Genomic DNA, 20,359 nt, shown 5'->3' on the forward strand with positions numbered 1-20,359 from the left:
ACGTCTTACACTGAGCGATGTCACCCCTTTTCCTGTTGTCCATCCCCCAGGAAGGGGTCTATGTAGATCACTGTGATCCTTTCATCCTTTCTCTCCCCACCTCCCCCTCCCCCTCCTGGTATGGCTACTCTCATTATTGGTCCTGCGGGGTTTATCTGTCCTGGATTCCCTGTGTTTCCAGCTCTTATCTGTTCCTGTGTACATGCTCTGGTCTAGCTGGATTTGTAAGGTAGAATTGGGGTCATGATAGTGGGGGGTGAGGGTGGGGATGGAGGAAGCATCAAAGAAGTATCAGCAAATTCGACAGTTGTCTCAGCCACAAGCATCGGAAACAGGGACACCACAGTGAACAGCCGGGCTTCTGATCCGAATACACAGCGCGTGATCATTGATCCTTTGAAAGTCACAAAGGAAACCGAACCTCGGCCTGAGAAGCAAACGGACTTCTGATGATTTAAAGTGAAGTCCTACAGAGCCTCCAGAGCGTCCACAAAGAGGAACGCGCAGTATATAAATACCGAGGAGGGAAGGCAAAGGGGCCCTCTCACATCACAATCCTCACGAACCGGGGAGTATGTGTCCCCCAGCCTTTGACAGGCATCATCTGCAGACTGGCATGCATGCTGGCTGATTTTCGTCCATGGGTTAAGGATCCACTTCATGTCCTTTTCGGCGTCTGGTTCTTTATCAGACCAGCAGCTAAGTGACACCTGTGTGCAGCATCACGCAAACCTGCCCTCCTCCACCAGGGCAACGACCCCAGCAGGGAGCATCTCTCATCTTTCAAATTGTGGCACCTCTCGGATTTTCCCCTGGGATCCATTTGTGAACTGTAGGGTCCCTGGAGCATCCCAAGACACCTTGCCACTGCACGGGTGTCAACAGCAGCATCGCCTGGGATCTTGTTAGACATGCAGACCCGAATTCAGAGCCGATCCAGGCCTGTAGCAACCCTGCAGGACAGAGGGGAGCTGCCCTGGTGGGGTTCCCAAGGCTGCCAATCTTGGATGGAAATGAGCTGCCACACCCATTTCCTCTCAAGGAGCCCTTTGGTGTGTTGAACCACGGATCTTCTAGTTAGCAGCCGAGCAATTCAGTGCTGTGCCACCAGGCCTCCTCAGCCCCACCCCAGATCTCCTGAGTCAGAGCGCAATGCACAAGATCTCCCCCACCCCAAGTGTTCCAAATCAATGCTCGAGGGCGGCGCTTCACAAGATAACCAGAATTCCACAGATCTAACCTAGAAACCAAACCAGAACAGGTATTTGCATACAAGAGACCATGTTTTTATTACTAATAGTCAATGCCGGGATGCTCCGGTGAAGGTCAGACCCAGTCCTTGTATTGCTTCTTCACTACAGCACAACACGTGGGTACCATCTGCCTCAGTCTGAGTGATGATGTCCAGATGCAGAGGAAGCATGTCACGTGGTTAGTAACCAGTCATGTGGTCAGTAAATGGATGCAGTGGGGATTGAACCTAAGCGGTCTGATTTCACAGAAACCTTGAGAAACCATTACACTACCCTCCTTCTCCCAGCAGCATTCACTTGGGATCAGAAAGAAAATGCCAGGTGGTGGTACGGTCGGTCCTCCAGTTCTGGCTCTGTGGCATTCAGAAGCAGAGACCATGTGTACTTGGAGACCACCAAGTTCTACCTGAATTCCCTGGGGCATGATAGAGTTATCCCACTGTTAATCAAAACACTAGAAATATAGCATCATTTTAAGATTCAGTTGTTGGAAATCCAAAGTGTGACAGCCATATCCTTGGCAGTCAAAATCCCCTTGAAGCTGAATCTTCTAACTCAGGGAGGTGGTAAGCAAAGCTATTAAGGTAGGGAGCCAGGCAGGAAGCATCCTCCCTTATGATAAGCAGTGGAGCACGGGATGGGGGTCTTTTAATTCCCAGAGAAATGTAGGTATAGATCATTGCTTCCTCTGATCCCTGCAAAGCCTGCTTTGTGCTACATTGGTTGAGGGACTGCTTCTTGTCATCATGGAAAGTGCTGCTTTTTACCACACAGTTTGGGGTATTTGCCTTGCTTGCTTTTCATTGCATGTTTGAAACCGTTTGGAGGAAGCAAGCCCCACTGTTTGCTTCCGTCTCAAGTTTGCACAATAAACTTAAGTGTTTACCAAACCACCCTGGTCTCTGCTTTGGCTGAAACAGTGACAGGCAGTTCTAGACCCTTCTGCATGGCAACGGTACTACTGAGAACACTGAGGCTCAGAGGCAGGGGACGGGCAGCCCGCTGGTTTCCCCCCAAGGGCTGGAGCCTTGGAGGGCAGAAGAGGCCTGTGGTGCCCACGAACTTCCCACCGGACCCTCATCGTCTTTTCTGAGGTGTCCTACTTCTTCCGGGGCCATGCTCTTTCAAAAGACATCACACAGGTCTGCTATCTAATGACAGCTTTCTCCTTTCATCCTTAATTTTGACCCAAACTCTGAGCATATGCACCCTGCTGTCCTAAGTTATTGCCTATCCTATTTAAAACCTCCTCATTAAAAAGAAGCAGAAATCAGGCAGGGGAGGTGCTTATAAATCACACTTCAATAGCCTTAAAACTAAGCACTATGCCACATACAGTCCAAGTAGAACAGGACCTTGTAGATGGTATCGCCAAGCAGCTCTACTTTGATGAGAATCGGTCCTGCGATCTGCTAAGTACGAAGGAAGATAGAATCTTAGCCTTGGCCCTGAAGAGTCATTTGCCTGCAAAAATCTTAGCTCCATGCATAGACTGACCGAATCCAGGCCTACAGTTTCCTGGGACTGTGGAACTTGTGCCGTCTCACAGGGCAGGCCTGTTTTGAACCCAGTGGTCTTCTCTGACAGTGTTCAGCATCCCACAAGGATCTCTGAAGTCCAGCCTGTTTGCAGACTGCAGGGTGGGAGCTTCTGGAACAGACTTCAGACGCCCAAAGGGGTTGAAGGCTCTTCCTGTTGAAAGCATAACTTCTGCTATAAAAGGCAATTCACAGCTTTTGGTTGGAAGCCTGCCCCATCTGGTCGGAAGCAAGATACACTGGGCCATCCCCTTCGATGGCACCCTCACAACCACATTCATGTCTGGCTGCGGCGGCAACGCCCTTTTCAAAGCCTCCAGCTCAGAGGTACACAGCAACTCCAGAGGGAATGAGGAAACATCGCCGTCTGTCTTTGGACACATAGGTGTCCACATCAACCACTCGGTGTCTGAGATGCCGAGGGGAACATGACTGCTTCCGGAGATGACAATTCAAAACCAGAACAACAATCAGATCTGCTCACATCACCACCTTGGACCACAGAGGTGCCCATGGGGGGTGGGGGTGGGGAGGGAGGCAGCAGCCCACTCCTGGGCCAGCAAACAAAGCGGCCAGTAGGCACAGACCAAACATCTCAAGAACTGCCTCCAGACACCCGGGTCTAGAGACACTTACCTTGCACTGCCCAGACACGCAGATGGCCGTGCCGTTCAGGTCACAGGGAGTGCCGTCAATGACCGTCTCAGCTTGACGCACGTAGAAGCGGTAACCCATGGCCTGGCAGTTCAACTCACACTTCCGATTGCCCTTTACTAGAAAAACGAGCAAACAAGCAAAAGGCGAGTTAGAAGAGAGGCTGACTCTCAGCTACCGAATCCATCGGTAGACTCCTCTATCTGCTTTCATGAGTCCAAGGTCATATTACATAGAATTAATGGATTATTTTTAACGCAGTGTCTCCTTCTTGCACCGTGCGCACATGCTATGGGGAAGGAAGTATTTGCCATGTTAACTTTTGCTTTTGAGCCTGTACAATTCAGTGTCCTTGTCCCGCTAATTATGGTGTTCAACCATCACCGTTATCGATTTCCAAATCACTCTTCCAACAGCAAGAGTGAAGGCACTTTCAAGCAAGATAGGTTTCCTTATCCAAGGAAGACAGGTGGGCTGATACGCACTGATTTAGCCACCACCACAAGACAACAAAACTGTTGTGTTTTCAAAGGCAGACTGACGCTATGCTCAGCCATGCACAATGTGTTCTGGGGTCTTGCCTTGGTCTAAAAATCTGGTGACAGGATTGGATAGAACCGCCTTTTCCCTACACAACACAGAATAGCTCCGTTCCCCCGATGTGGCTGTCTGACGGCCACAGCAATGAACTGCTTTCTTTTCCAAAGCCACAGAGAAGAGTTCATAGGCAATAACACGCGGCCTCAGGGATCACACCATTCAGAAGGGACAGACGGGTCTATGTACCGCAGCTCCATCTGGGAAGTCAAGAGACCGGGTTGATTAGCGTTGGCTGCCCAAGAGAGATAAGAAGTGATCTCGGAAACCTATGGTTCCCAAAGATGGAAGCAGTCTTGAGGATGATCTAGAGCCAGATTATCATCACTTTACTGGTAAAAAAGCAACGGGCCAGTGGAAGGAAGTGACCCTTGGTGTCAAAAGTAGTCTCATCTCATTTAGCAAGACCTTGCGCTCTCCCTTCCAAGTCAAATTAGAGACTGTGGCAGTTACATAACCTCCTGTCCACTAGAACGAAGGGGTGGAGTCTAGCCTGTTAATCGGGTCGCAGCTTGACAACCTCATTTGGAGGGGAGATGGAGATAAATAGCTCATTAGAGGCCAGACCCAGTCTCTCTGCCTTCCCTTTCCTGCTGTTGAGAGACTCAGAGAGCTGCAGGAGACCCGTGCCAGCGTTGAGATGCTTCCACTGCCACAAGACTTTCTACACTGGCCTGTGATCTTCCTGCATTCAGCACCATTGCATGTGTTGCATGAGTCTAAAGAGGAGTCTATGGATTAGTATCGGACATATGGGCTAATAGCGGACTTATGGACTTGACCTAGACCAGGCTGGGATGTTTTCTCAATATACAATTGCTCTTTGATATAACGCTCTCTCTTATACATATATGAACATGACTGGATTTGTTTCTCTAATCAACCCGGACTAACACAGAGACTGTCCAACTCATTGCATCACCCCCCAAAAAAGAACCCCATTTTATTGTGATCTAATAAAGACATCATATTGTTCTACAGTTCAAGCACATCATGCAATACTGTACAGTTGCTATCACACTCAGGTTCAAAACATTCTCTTCGTTCTGGAACTCTTGACCTCAGCAACCGTTTACACTCCCCTCCCTTCAGAAACCCTTTCTCTACTTGCTGTCTCTAAAGGTTCACCAATCCTGGGTTTCATATACTGAAACACAGAAAACAAAAATTCAAGAGGTTCACCCCCACCATGACAAATACATCTGAGATAAACCCCAATATGAAAATGACAACAACAACAACTACTAAAAATGTTGAAAACCAGATCAGACCCAATGTGCATCAGGGTGGGTACCAACGGACCTGGTTTGAACCATTTAAGTCAGGTCTATCATTTTGATCTATAGTCATCTCCGCAATGCACTCTGTTTGCTAACCTGTTTCTTCTGATCCCTATAGTATGGATAGAGGGAATCACTGGAGGCTTATTACCTATGTAGAGCTCACAAATGTATTTTGGGTTTCCACTGTCATCCATAGCTTTCTGCAAACCAGAATCTCACAAGTTTGGGCTCTGATAGTATTCCCTCTTTCAGCTTTGATTATATGATCAGCTTTGATAGGATATGCAATCCTTCAGTGTGCTTCCTCCATGTGGACTTCACTGACAGCTCACTGTTTGTTTGGAAACAGGTCTTTAAGATCTAAGACACTAATTTATCCAATTGTTGGGCACCATCTAATGTCTTCACCACCCATTGCGATAGCACTGTATTCTCTCCACTCCCTTCTTGAGGGAGAGTATCAAGCAGGGCCATGATATAAAAACTAATTGTTCTTAAATAGGAGCTAGGATTTAGTGAATGCCTGAAACCTATTCGTGGGTCTAGGATTTTTTAAAATCTGCTTTTGGCTCCCTTTAGAAACCTCTTTGTTAATTTATGGTAGAGTCTAATTGATCATCTCCCTGGGGCATACAGCTCTTCCATGGCTTCCTAAGTAATACAAGTGTCAGTGTAAGGCAGCGTGCCTAGGGGGAAGGGATTTTGGATTTTCACTTCTTTAGGCTTCCTACAAGGCGTCCTGGTGGCATAAGGGTTACAAATTGGGCTGCTAACTAAAAGATCGATAGTTCAAAACCACCAGCAGAGTTTTGGGAGAGAGATGAGACTTTCTGCTCCCATAAAGAGTTACAGTCCTGAACCCCATAGAGATATTTCTTCTCTGTTCTATAGGGCACTGACTTGGCAGTGAATTTAGTTTGTTTTCTTGGGCTCCAGCACGTTTCCTACCATTGCAGATAGGTCCTCCCTCACTTCAGGTAAGGAAATCAGAGAAGTTCTGCACTGTAAATAGACGAGCTATTCTTGGAGAATGGGTAACATCTGGGCGTAGTTTCCGCATCCATTCAAACTTCACAAGTTCACTCCAAGTTTAGCATGGAAGCCCTCATTTCCCAGGCTCAAGTTCCACTTTTTGGTAGAATATATGATCTCCCTGTTCAAGAAAAGCAGCCTCATAAACGCAGCTCATAAAACTTGGACGTGCCGGGGTGCTCACCCAACACATGCTGATGAGTGAAGTGTAAATGAATTAGAAACACGTGGATTTAATGTTAGGGGTGTGTGTGCCAGGGTTCAATTAAACAAGAAGGTGTTTGCTGAAAGCAGAGTGGTGGGCGTGGAATTTGCAGCCTTGGATCGGAAGGAGGGGAGGCAGGGCCGTGCCTTGGGAGGCCAGCCGACGGCATTGTCTCTCGGTGGCACACTGTCGGCTCACAACAAAGGATCTGCCTGCCCTTGGACGCCGAACTCTGGACTAGACTCCGGTGATTACTATGTAAATGGCTTTCCCCCAGACGGCATTTTCCAGGACAAAGTTGTGGAAAATAAGATGAGGAGACTGCTTTTAAGAGCCAGAGCCTTCTCTGGAATTAAAAGAACAAAAACCAAAACATACACCACACAAACCCAACGAAAATCACACACACACATATCTATGTGTGTGTGTACATATATGTGTGTGTGCATGTGTGTGTGTGTCTAAATATATATGGATCCATCTATTTAGTGAAAATCAAGAGCAGAGGGGCAAGACTGCTTAATTCTAACTTTTCCTGTTCGGAAGGGGAAATTGTTTCAGGGGCATTCCATTATTAATGCTTAAGTGCAAAAACACCCATCTTATCAACTGTCTGATGTGCCTGAGCTTCCAGCCCACATTGCCACCGTGCAATATAAGCTTTAAAAGTTCACGCACGGAGTTCTACTAAAGTTAGTTTAACTGGAAGGCTTAATAGGTTTGGGCATTTGGATTAGAAACAGTAACCCAATGTTACTATTTTAAGAATCCCTCATATTATTGGCTCAAAGCTGCCGGCACGGTAAGCTGTCGTCGCTAGCATTGCTTAGACTTCAATCAGGTGCGGACTGGTAAGGCTCTGATGAATGGTCCTCCAACTTAGGGTGTGCACCAGAACCATCTGGAAGTCGTGTTCAGACACGGATTTTTGGAGCCTACCCTGAGATAATGAACGATCGCTAGCTCGAGAAGAACAGGGATTCCAGAAGACGTCACTGTACTCGTGGGAACCTATACACGGATCAAGAACAAAACCAGGGGACGATTTTAAAACGAGAAAGGTATGTGCCTAGGTTGCATCCTCTCACCATACTTATTCAGTCTGTATGCTAAATAGATGGATCCATATATATTTAGACACACACGCGCACACACACATATGTACACACACACATATAGATATGTGTGTATGTGATTTTTGTTGGGTTTGTGTGGTGTATGTTTTGGTTTTTGTTCTTTTAATTCCAGAGAAGGCTCTGGCTCTTAAAAGCAAAAAATTTTAAAAATCTGGATTATATAAAGAGGAACAGGGCATGTGGTTTGGAGGAAGGCTTATTAACAAGCCATGGAATGCAGATCACCTGACCTTGCTTGCTGAAAGTGAGGAGGGCTTGACGTACTTGCTAATGAAGATCAAGGAATGCAGCCTTATATATGGATTACAACTTAAAGAAAACCCCAAGTCTCACAACTAGACCAATAGGTAGCATCAAGCTAAATTGAGAAAAAAATAAAATTGTCAAATATTTTATTTTGCTTGGATCCACAATCAGTGCTCATGGAAGCATCCGTCAAAAGATCAAAAGGTACATTGCATTAGGCAAATCTTCAACACAAGGCCTTTAAAGTGTCGAAAGGCAAGGATGTTATTTGAGTACTAAGGTGGGTCTTCACCAAGCCATGGCTTTTTTAATTACCTCATATGCGTGTGATAGTTGGATACTGAGTAAGGAAGACCAAAGAAGAACCGATGCATTTGAATCGCGGTGAAGTGTGCTGAAAGTACCTGGATTTCCAAAAGGACAAACACATCTGTCTTGGAAGAAGTATAGCCAGATGCTCCTTCGAGGCAAGGATGAGGAAATCTTGCCTCATGTACGTTGGGCATATTAGCAGGAGAGACCAGTCGCTGGGAAAAGCACACCATTCTTGGTAGAGTCGAGAGGCCGTCAAAAAGATGAAGTTTCTTGACGAGATGGATCGACATAGTGGCTGCAACAATGGGTTCAAATAGAACAATCACGAAGATGATGCCGACTGCGCGGCATTTCCTCCTGTGGTGCATAGGGCTGCTCTGGGTCGGAACGGACTTGACAGCGCCTCACGGCAACTCCAAAACTGTCTGAGTCTGTAGGTCTGGAGTGGAGCCTGAGGGACAACATTTCTAACAAGCTGGTGCTGATGTTGATTTTTCCCAGGGGCTGCATTTTGAAAACCACTGGACCAGGTGATGCTCTTAGCAGAGGATGGGGAAAAGCGACCTACCCAGAAGCCAGAATACTGGGCCTGTATTGACAAAGCTGATGTTCTAAAAGAGGGCTCACTTGCTCTTCTTACTAGCCTGCTAACGAAACAAAAGGTAGTTTTTGTTTTGTTTTGTTTTTTTTGTGCATGCAAGTCAGCCACTCAAGACTAGCCTTCCCCGGGCTTGCCAAGAGGAAGCTGCTTTCTGGGGTGTCTGCTATGGTCTTTACTGTGCAAAACACAGAGGGGAAAAGGAAATTCTCTTTCCTTAGCATCTGCATTTGGATTTAATCATTTTCATTTTCAGTGACTACTTCTTATGGAAGGAGCCCATGGTACAATGTCCATGCACTTGGCTACCAAGTGAGCAGGTCATACCTACCCAGAGGCTCTGTGGAAGAAAGACTGACAATCTGCTCCACTTAGAAAGCAAATGCTTTGAGAATGAGGAGGGCAACCAATGCACAAATGTGCTTGACACAATGGATGTATGTATGGATTGCAATAAGAGTTGTACAAGCAAGCCCCAAATAAAATGATTTACATAATTTAAAAAAGACTACAGCTTTCCCATTTTCTGCAATTCTGATCTTAGCCGACAAAGGACCTCCAAAGGCTTGTGAATATGTTCCATTATCATTCCCTCTCACGGTGGAGTTGTGGTTACGCATTGGGCTGCTAACTTCTTGGTCGGCAGTTGGAAACTGGGAGAAAGATGGGATTTTCTACTCTCGTAAACAGTTACAATCTCAGCAACCCACAGGGCCAATTCTGCCCTGTCCTGTATGGTCACTATGAATCACCACTGATTTGATGTCAGTAAGGTTTGTGTGTTGGGCTTTTTTTTTTGGGGGGGGGTGGTGTCATTCATGTATGTATATATGTGTGTCTATGTGTATATGAGTATGAATGTACTTACATAAATGTGTATATTGTAGTACGTATATGTGTGTCTTTATGTTTGTGTAATATTCATGTATGCACATATATGCACTCAATTTCCAAAATTCAGCTTGAAAAATCCTATGCAGCACAGTTCTACTCTGATACAAGTGGGGAATTAATGTGATAGCACTTAGAATGTCTTTATCTTTATTTCTATCTATCTATCTATCTATCTATCTATCTATCTATCTATCTATCTATCTATCTATCTATCTATCTATCTATCTATCTCCCTATCGCGCTCTCTTACCCTAAAGGAGATGGAGGATGAATGTGGCTACAACCGTGGGCTCAAGCACGGGAACAGTCTGTGTGTTGCTCAGTGTTGCATCGATGGCGCCTCCCAACACGACAACATGTACGCACACACACACACATACACACACACACACACACATGCATCTTCATGTAGAAGCCATCCCTGGTGGCACAGTGGTTAGAGTATTCAGCTGCTAAGCAACAGATCAACGGTTCAAGCCTAGCAGCTATCTTGACAGAGAAAGATGAGGCACTCTGCTTCCACAGAAATCTGCGGCCTTGGCAACCCCATGGGGCAGTTCTACTCTGTCCTAGAGGGTCACTGGGTGAGAACTGATTCAATGGCAACGAAGCTTTTAAAAATCTATTCCCGTGTATAAATACGTACACACGGTATATGTGTATCCGTAAATGTACAAGTGTAAATACATATATCTTCCAGAGTCTGCTGGTAACAAGCTCAAACCCATAAACAATGACATGAACCACCTGTGAAGAGGTGGGAAAACTGATTACATGAATGCGTGGGCAGATGAATCAAAGTCACATGCTAGAAAACCAAGCCCTGGTTTCATCAAAAACCATCTCTTTTACACACCTAAGAATGGACACGGTGAGAAACTGGAAATAGAAGGTTTGACGGCAAGAGGAAGGTTCAGTGGCTCAGGAAAAGAGTTTTTGAAACTATGAAATATAACTCAGAATTCAAGGTAAAGTGGCATGAAATAATACTTGACTAACTGACTGACGGACTAACTAACTTTAAGACCATCTCAACTTTTGAGAGCAGCCCAGAAACAAGGAAGTGGGGAATTGCCTGTGTTTTACTCCACGTTTCTGTGCTGGGCCACTATGTTCGGATAATTCTCAGTACCTGGGGAGGCAGCAGCACCTCATCGAGTATTTCTTGACTTCATGCCCATGGCCACCTTCTCCATGTATTCCTTCACAACCTCTCAAGGGGCCCTCTGGCTTCTAGCACTGCCTTTCTATTTGTCCCCTCACCCACCACCCCACATTTTCACTTTCTTCAGAATGTGCTCATCAGCGCTTCGAATCCTGTGATGGTTAGGCTTTTGTGTCAACTTGGCCAGTTTGTCCGTTTAAGATCTAGTAATCCCCCAGGATGAGGTCTAGCATAATGTGATCACCTCCACAATGAGGTCGGCTATGAGCAGCCAATCAAAGAACGTTTCCTCGAGGGTGTGGCCGGCTGCCAATATAAATGTACGCCGTGGAAAAGGTTGCTTGCTTTTTTTCAGGTCTGGATCAGGGATCTGACTTACCAGCTTCTGGTTCTTTGGATTTGGGCCAACTTCCTGCTGCATTACCTGCCAGTCTTGAGAGCTGTCAGCAGCCTGTCATTTGACCTGCCAATCTTGGATTCCACAACCACAAGGCTGTAGGCCTCCTGCCAATCTTGGGTTAATCAGCCCCTGTAGCTATGTGAGTCAGATGAAGCCTCCAGCCTCACATCTGACCCACAAACTCAGAACTTGTCAAGACTTTGGACTTGTGTGTGTTCCAATTGTGCGATCCATTTCCTTGCTATAAACCTTTCTCTGCATATACCTACACAATCTTCACTGGATTTACTGCTCCAGGGAATCTAGCCAAAGCCAAATGGATTTCAAAGATAGTGCTCTTTACAATTGGGTCTTAATCTAACTCTGTACTCAGGTGCTCTGTTCACTCTCCTAGGAATACCCCACCAGACCATGAGTATTCTGGCCTCTGTGGCCCTCTTCCTTGTGTACAAAACCTTTGATAGGCCAACGTGCCACCACAAGCTCCACCATCATCATTGAACTACAGCTCTGTCACCCTGGAAACCTTTCATCTGTCATTGATTCAAGACGAGTGCCAGGTGCTGTGATGAGCCCAGGGGACTCTAAGGGAGGCAAGAGAGAGATGATCTCTTTTGATGAGATCAAACTCAAAATACAAAAATGAAAACAGCTGTATAAATTGCAGACTGTGAAAGGAAAGTCTCCCCAAGGAGTAGCTAATAGAGCAATTAACTCAGTGCTGGGTATCAAGAAAGGCTTTATTGGGAAGTGACTTTTGAACTAGTATCTAAAGGAGGAGCAGGAGTTAGCTCAGTGAGGAAGCGGGTGGGGAGGAAGCATCCCCAGTGTGGTAGCTGGATAATTTTATCTCAACTAGAAATTCCTGGCTAAGGGTGGAGTCAAATCTATCAATCAAGCGGTAGCTTGATACACCTCTGTGGGGGTGTGGCCTTGCATATGAAAGTAAGGAACTCTGGGAACAGCCTTCTCTCTCTCTCCCTCTCCCTCTCCCTCTCCCTCTCCCTCTCCCTCTCCCTCTCCCTCTCCCTCTCCCTCTCCCTCTCCCTCTCCCTCTCCCTCTCCCTCTCCCTCTCCCTCTCCCTCTCCCTCTCCCTCTCCCTCTCTCTCCTCCTCCTCCTCCCTCCCTCCCTCTCTCTCCCTCCCTCTCCCTCTCTCCCCTCCCCCCCTCCCCCCCTCCCCCCCTCCATTGCCTTCCTACTTGCTGGGACTCTGCTGCTGACCCTGAGGGCTGTCAGTGCCCGGCCATGTTTCCACAGACTTTGAATCCATGTGACACTACACACTCCAGCCTGTGAGAGTTGGGCTTCCCAATGTGAGTCTGAAGAGGGACTTGTGGACTAGCATCAGACATACGGACTTGAGTTGGACTGGGCTGGGATGCCTTGTTGATACATAATTACTTCTTGATATAAAGCTCTTTCTTATACATAGATGAATGGCCTGGATTTGCATCTCTAGGCACCCTGGCCTAACATGCCAAGCATTGATACCAGCTTGGGTACTGGCCTTGTGGCAGGAGGAGGCAGCTGAAGATCAGACAGCAAGGCAGGGCATGGAGTTGGGTGACCCTGGGCACATATCCCTTCTTTAAGTGCCTCATTTTCATTATTTTTGTGGGTTATGGTTACCAGATAAATATAAGATGACCACTTGCCTATGAATTTCAGATACACAACGAATCATTTTTGAGTGTAAGAGGAGCGACACTTGGTGACACAGTGAGTTAACCACATGGCCAGCAGTTTGCGCTCACCAGTTTCTCTGTGGGAGAAAGATGAGGCTTTCTGTTCCTATAAAGAATTGCAGTCTCAGAAACCCACATGGGCAGCTGGAGTTGACTTGATGGCGGTGAGTTTCTGGTATGGCTCATGCAATATTTGGGATATTTGTAATGTGAGCCACACGTATACGGAATACTTTAAGAAATGTCTTGTATGCATGGCATTCAAATTTTAGTGGGTATCCTGAATTTTTATTTGTGAAGTCTGGCTAATAGACTGGATGAAGAGAGAGAGAGAGAGAGAGAGAGAGAGAGAGAGAGAGAGAGAGATATGGATAGATAGTTTCATACATACACACTTATCAACTGTATTCTTTATCACAATGGAACTTACTACTTAACTTGCTGATATTTTTCCACCTCAGTGGTTAACTTCAGTCAGAGAACTATCAGACTGAAGGAGTCTTTATTTTCAAAAAATTTATGGAGCTACAATTAACATATCATACAATTCAATCGTTCAATCAAATCGAGAATGATTGTGCAAACTTTGCCACAATCAACCTTGGAATCCTTTTCTCCTTCATGTACCCATTGATGTTGGGTGCCCACATCCCCCTCTCCCCTTCCATGCCCCAGGCAACCATCCATATCCAGCCCTCTCTTCATAAATCTACCTATCCTGGTTTCCCTGTACAGACACACATACAGAACAAGAGTAACCCATAAACAAAGATGAGCAACCATGATCCTATAAAGCAGAGAAAGAACTTCAAACTAAGGAAAAGCAGAAAATATTAGAATTTTAGAGTGAATTCACATCAATCCAGAGGGAGAACAAATCACAAGGTGTCCTAGTCCATAAAATCTACTTCCCAATGCTCTTTGTCAGGCTTTAGGGCTGTGAACGGTCCTAGTCTATGTGCATTGGGGATTCGCCATAGACCTTAACCGTGCCTCGACCCTCCGAGTCAGAAAGCGTCCTTTGAGAAGGGAAGCAGTTGGGTCCCCCTTCTCTCTTCACAGACAAGAATGGCAGGCCCAGAAAGAGACCGTGTGCTGCTCAGAGTCATAGAGATGCCTCTTTCCTACTTCCCTGCTGGGGCTAAGACAGTGCGGAGCACATTAAAAGACAGCTTACTCAATTGCTCAATTGAAGGAACAAGCTCATTTACATGTCTGTGTACAGAGAGGGTGAACAGACACAATCCCAGACACCCAGGATCTTTCACAACAAAACAAACAGCAAGCCAGACCAGAGTGGGAGTCATTTCACATGCACAAACACGGGGCCAGACACAAAGGGCACCAGCAACGAGCTGCTCTGACCCGTTGGGCTCCAGTCTTTTCCTGGAGAGTCTACAAGAGCCCGAGAACCAAGCCTCTCTTTCCCGGTAGCTTGAGTTTATTCCTGACCGACTGGGCCAGTGTGCAAAGTGGCCATTTGGGTCCTGAGATGGAAACTGTGACCCCAGTGGGCTTGTTCGGCCAGCCTAATTTGCCCCCGTCAGACCCAAGCTATTTGCTAAGAGACTGTTGTCCTCAGTCCCTCCCTCTCTGTAGGCAGAACACGTTCTGCCCCAATCTGAGCATCCACCAGGAGGACAAGGCAGGGGAGGCCCCTCGACAACAGGAAAGCAACCCCTCCCCATTCAATGTGGACTGAATGCAGTGGGGGATCATCCCCCACCCCACCCAGCAAGCCTGGCTTTCACGCCTTCATGGGACTTTAAAAGACGCCAATCCATCCTCATCACAAGCAAATGCATGCATTTCACATCCCCAAATACAAGCACGGGCTGGACATGAGAAGTGGAGGCTCCCTTGCAGCGACGTGACAAGGGGAAGCCAGCGGCCCAGGCCTCTCTCCAAGGCGGCCCAGGGCCAAACAAAGGCCCGCGTGAGCTCATTGTGCTGAGCCCAGGTTTGGTGGTGTTTGCAGGGAAAGGATGGGCAAAGACAAAAAGGAGCAACAGAGGACGTGTACAGAGGAGGCATGACAGGCAGCCCTCTACTTGACTGTGGTACAACTTGGATGGTGGCCACTGAGTTAAATGAGATATAACCTTCCTCTCAGTCTGAGAACCAGAGTCGGTTTATAGAGCTCGCTGCTGCCAACAGTGTTACTCCTAACCAAGGGCCTTTGAAGTTCATTCCAACCAACCAACCACCCAACCAACCAGCCAGCCAACCAGCCAGTTCCCTATCAAGTTGACTATAACTCACGGCACCCTCCATGTGCCAGAGTAGCTCTGTGATCCACTGGGTTTCATGCAGCTGATTTTTTGGGAATTAAATCATCAAGCCTTTCTTCCAAAGTACCTTGGGGTGGACTAGAACTTCAAACCTTTCTGTTGGCAGCTGAGTGCGTTCACTATATGCATTCACCAGGACTCCCGAAGTCCACTGGACCCTCTGGCGCTGGGTCCATTCTCACTCACGGTGACCTTGCGTGTGGAGAGCAGAAGTGCGTTCCATGTGGCTGTAAATAAAGGCTACATATTTTGGGGGGAAGCAGATGGCCAGGACTTACTTTTGAGGCACTCCCGGGTGGGTTTGAACAGATAACTTTCTGGCTTAATACCTTGCACCCTTAGGGTCCATTAAGACGCCCAAAATGAAAGTATATTCAAAGACAGGCATTAGGAAGGTTGCTAGTTATGCATTAAGTAAAATGCCCCTGGCCTCCCCCCCAAAAAAGAAAGAAAAATGACCTAGCATCTGAGAATCTACTAAAATGTGTAACGGAAAAAGAGCATGGCGTCTGCACCCTCTACCCCGCACGGAGAGGGTGTCACCAGGCACGACCACTTCACGCCTGAGTCCCTTGATTCTCTTAGCTGTTTAAAATCTGCTTATTGCTAAGGATCAACTCCGAGAAGGCTTTATAAGCCCAGGCACTCCATAAACGCAAGCTTCCTGTCTCCTCCCCTGAAGCCAGGTGCCAGGGAAGTGGTGGAATGTCTGCCTTTGGGAGCTTTGTAAGGATCGCAGACTTCGCAAATGCCACAAGCCCTTGGTAGCCAAAAGATGAGCTAGCTGGTTGTTAGGACAATTATGCTTCTGCTCTTCAGTAGTTAATTGATATCTGGGCCTTCCCAGAATCCTCCTGTCCTTGTAACGCCCTTTGCTAATTGCAGCAGAAGCACAGCCAAGTTCAATTAAGCCTGGAGAGGGGGCAGTGAGAACTCGTCCACAGTTTGGCTGCACTTCAGGGCTCCTGGCGGCTGGATAGCCAAACGCTGGGAGCACTGTTCAGTATCTCATGATTCAATTTTCTCTCTCTCTCTCTGGTTCTTGCGCACACCTGCAAGTTTCATTAAGCTACTGGGGCCGTAGAGAGGGATGGTTTCAATCTCCGGGCTTTCTACCACCTCCTGCGTTTCTTCTGCCGTTGGGCGTTTCGAGGGGAGGCGGCATGCCGCGCTTCTTTTTTGACGCAACCAAAGTACCTACCAAACATGCCCGTTCGGCCCACATGGAAAGTGTGTGTCGGTAGACCTGGGGGCCTGGAGGGAGTCCGTCCCGCCCCGTGTCACCCCTGCACGTGGCCAGGGAACACTGGGAATACTGGCTCCTCTCCTCGTCTCCGTGCCTCGGTCACGTCATGTTGGAGCCCTGCTTTCCCGTGGAGAGGGTGAACCGTTCACCAGCTGCCGTGGGGTCGATCCTGACTCCTGGGGCCCCATCTGTGTCAGAAAGCACCCGTGCTCCGCAGGGTCTGCAGCCCCTGGGGTCTGGGAGGTGGGTTGCCTGGCCTTTTCTCAGAGGTGCTCTGGAAGGACTCAGACTTCCAGCTTCTCAGAGAGCAGGGGGATAGGAGACCCACTTAGGTAACTGTTATTACCTAAGAAACCAACCAACCCACCTGGGCTGGGGACCAGGGCCCTAGAGCAGGAGAGAATTCTCTGAGATGAAAGGATGCGATACTTCTGACGCAGTAATCCGACAGAGCCCCTCCCCTCTGCTCCTGCCTCAAAAATCAAACAAACTCGGTGCCATCGAGTTGATGCCAACTTAGGGCAAGCCTATAAGGCAGTGTAGACCTATCCTTGTGGGTTTCTGAGACGGGAACTCTTTACAGAAGTAGAAACTATGGTCCTTCTCGCACCCAGCAGCTGATGGTTTCAAACTGCTAACCTTGAGGTTAGCGGCCCTATTCATAACTACTATACCACCAGGGTTCCTCCCCTCCCACGACCTCTGGGTCAAATACTTCCCAGGGCAGAACTCTGACAAATGGGCAAGCACACCCTTAGATCAAGGACACTCAATGTCTTTTGCCTGTGGATTTAGAATGCTGGAGGTCAGAGGTCAGCTACAAGACAGAGCAGATACAGAGGAAGGCAGGGACACAAGATCCAAAATTGGGGGGTTTTTTTTAAGTCAAATTTCTCCATAACTTTCTCTGTAGTCCAGACCTCTGGCAATCGCCTCACCTATATGTCTAAGTCTTCTCTAGTCCCCTCGCCAATTTTCCTCTCCAGCCAAAGAAACAAAACAAGCAAACAGATTCATGTCTATGGAGTTGATTTCAACTCATAGGGACACGACAGGGCGGAGGAGAACTGCCCCAGTGGGCTTCTAAGGCTATCGTCGCTACAGATGCGCTACACTGTCGCATCTTTCTCCCGCGGGGTAGAAGATGGATTTGAACCACTGGCCTTTAGTTAGCAGCCAAGTACTGAATCACTGGGCTCCCAGGTCACCTCACTAGAAATAGTCACATGAAAATTAAACTAGACCACAGAACAGGCCAACCAGAGCCGCTGGTGTCAAGTCAATTCCAAGTCTCAGCAACTCTATGGGGCTCGTCCCGGGAAGCAGACGAGCAACTGGCATGCAAGTGGTCTGCAGTCCACGGTCCAGCTCCCACTAGGCTAATCCCATTGGGATTTCGATAATACAAATAGAGAGACAAATATGAGAATTTCTTGATTTGTATCTTTTTGCCTCAAAATGTAGGAGCTACTTAAGATGCATTGTTCATTTGGGGTTTATTATTTTGCCCTTAATAAATGGGATCGATACACCAGAACCCATGCAAGTGTCCCAAAGCCTGTTTTACACACACACACACACACACACACACTTCCAAAGGATCAAATTAAATACTCTAATGTAAGTCACCTTGGAAGTAAAATTCCAGTAGTCACATGATCTCTTTACAGGCCATTGCCCTATGGGACCTCGTGTTAGGATTTCTATTCTTCCCTCTTCGTTTGGAGTTGGACATAGCAAGGCAGTTCTCAATCTATGGTTCGTGACCCCTTTGGGGGTCGAACAACCCTTTCACAGGAGTCGCTCAATTCATAACAGTAGCAAATGACAGTGATGAAGTAGCAACGAAAATAACTTTATGGTTTGGGAGGTCACCACCACATGAGCAACTGTATGAAAGGGTCGTGGCATGAGGAAGGTTGAGAACCGCTGGCCTAGAGAAAACCGAACTGGAAGTTTGCCCTAGGAAGATAGACCATGCAGGCCGCCTTTGGCAACGTGGGTAATACTGACTCCAAGAGAGTGGTGTGCACGGGTTACTGTGCCCCACAGACGGGTTCCATGGGCCTGGCCATCACGGAACCAGCATGCTCTCAGACAGTGGGACCTCATAGGGCCTCCATGTAGGTTTGGGGGATATGAACGAATCACCCAATGGCGAAGGGTATGAGCTCCACAGCTGCATGGCAGGCATTTAAGAAGCCCCGGAGAATGCTTTTCTCCATCCACACTCCCCTTTCAGTCAGCACACCTGTGCTGAAGCTCCACAGTTCCAACAATACAATCCAACTCTAGCCTGGTGCCAGGGAGCCCGGTTGGCATGGTGGGTTATGACTTGCACTGCCAACCACAAGGTCAGCAGTTCAAAACTACCAGCTCCTCCAAGAGAGAAAGAGAGGGTGTTTTCTGCTCCCGTAAAGGTTTGTAGAAACCAAAGAAGTTTTGATTTGTCCTATTAGGTCACTATGAATCAGAATTGACTTGATGTCGATAGGGGGTGAGGGGACTGGTGCAGCTTGAGCCTCGAGGATCATGTTCCCCTGAATAGCTTCCTCCCTGTCCCCTCATGTGGACCAACGTCACATCCCTCTAAGCACCACGACCTCAGCTTTGGGGAAAAATAGCGGTGCCCCTCATTTATAGAGTTGGAGAAATTGAGGCCCCCACTCCCACCCCTGCCGCCGGCTCTGGGCCCTGGAATCTATCCCATAAACAGAGGCTTCCTTCTGGAAAATTCACTTCCGGAGTTGTTCATCCTTCCTTAGCATTGATTTCTCCCCAGACACTGAGCCCAATGAATGTGGCCCTCCCCCAGTGCATCCTCTGCAGTCCAGAGCCTTTGTCCTGAACTGAGCAAACAGAGGCCTTGTGAGGCTACCAGGGGGCTGACTGATGCCCCTGGCTGCTCTCAGGAGAATGACCAGAAGTGACTCTGTGCCCTGAAGAAAGCCACCAAGAAGTGAGACCTCAAGAGTTGACCAAGGGTGAGTTGACCAAGGCCAGACGGGAGATATCAGGCTGGAGCTGGGGCACCGTGGCTGAAATCCAAGTTTTGGGTTGGCTCCATCTTCGTGCAGCAAGCAACTGGGGAAGATGGTAGAGATCTCTGAGTTTGAGGAGACGCTTAGGTGGTCATGTGCTACAACATCCTGGCGACTGCGCACCACGACCTCATGGGAAGTACTGGAGGTCCAAAGCGCTTCTAGAACCCAGTCTATGGAGGAATTAGAGCCTGAAATTGAGGAGCAGGACAGGGCGCTGGTGAGGCTTCAGATGCACTTTGATTACACCCACTATGTGGTCAATGCCTGAGACTCTCACAGGGCACCACACCACTGCCACCACCAGGAAGACCACGAAGATGATGGCATTGGACATCTTCAGGACCATGAGCAAGTGGCTAAAAGAGATAGGCAGCATGTCCCGGGAGCTCCGCAACCCCCCCCCCCACACACACACCCACCCACACATAGTGCACCTGCTCCTACACTTTACCCAAGACCTGCCAGACATCCGGGCAGAGGTGAAGACAAAGGGTACCAGAGGCAATCTAGATTGAAGGTGGCAAGCCTGGGTCCAATAAATACGTGCCTGGCGAGCTTGCTGCCCGGTCTGCTCAGCTCATCGCAGATCCCTGTGAGTTTCTGCGGGCAAACGCCCTGCCCTTTCTGCCTCCGCCACAGTCCTTGCCAGACCAGGACATACTAAAGAGCCAGAGGACTCTGTACTTTCCCACATTTGTTTATGCACCCATTTTTTTCTTCAGTGACCGTGTCAGGGAAGGTGAACATCACAGAGGGCCTTGTTAGCAGAACAAAC

General features: G+C 47.9%; 1 protein-coding gene across 1 annotated transcript in view; it reads right to left on the reverse strand.

Moving 5' to 3' along the window:
* Positions 1-20,359, reverse strand: part of THSD4 (thrombospondin type 1 domain containing 4) — a 726,614-nt gene that overhangs the window by 379,398 nt on the left and 326,857 nt on the right. Inside the window, exon 7 of the mRNA XM_075535168.1 lies at positions 3,428-3,564. Within this exon, the coding sequence (XP_075391283.1) occupies positions 3,428-3,564 (137 nt within the window). The remainder of the gene's footprint in view (positions 1-3,427; positions 3,565-20,359) is intronic.

This window comes from Tenrec ecaudatus, chromosome 17, assembly GCF_050624435.1.
Source record: "Tenrec ecaudatus isolate mTenEca1 chromosome 17, mTenEca1.hap1, whole genome shotgun sequence".
Taxonomy (NCBI): domain Eukaryota; kingdom Metazoa; phylum Chordata; class Mammalia; order Afrosoricida; family Tenrecidae; genus Tenrec; species Tenrec ecaudatus.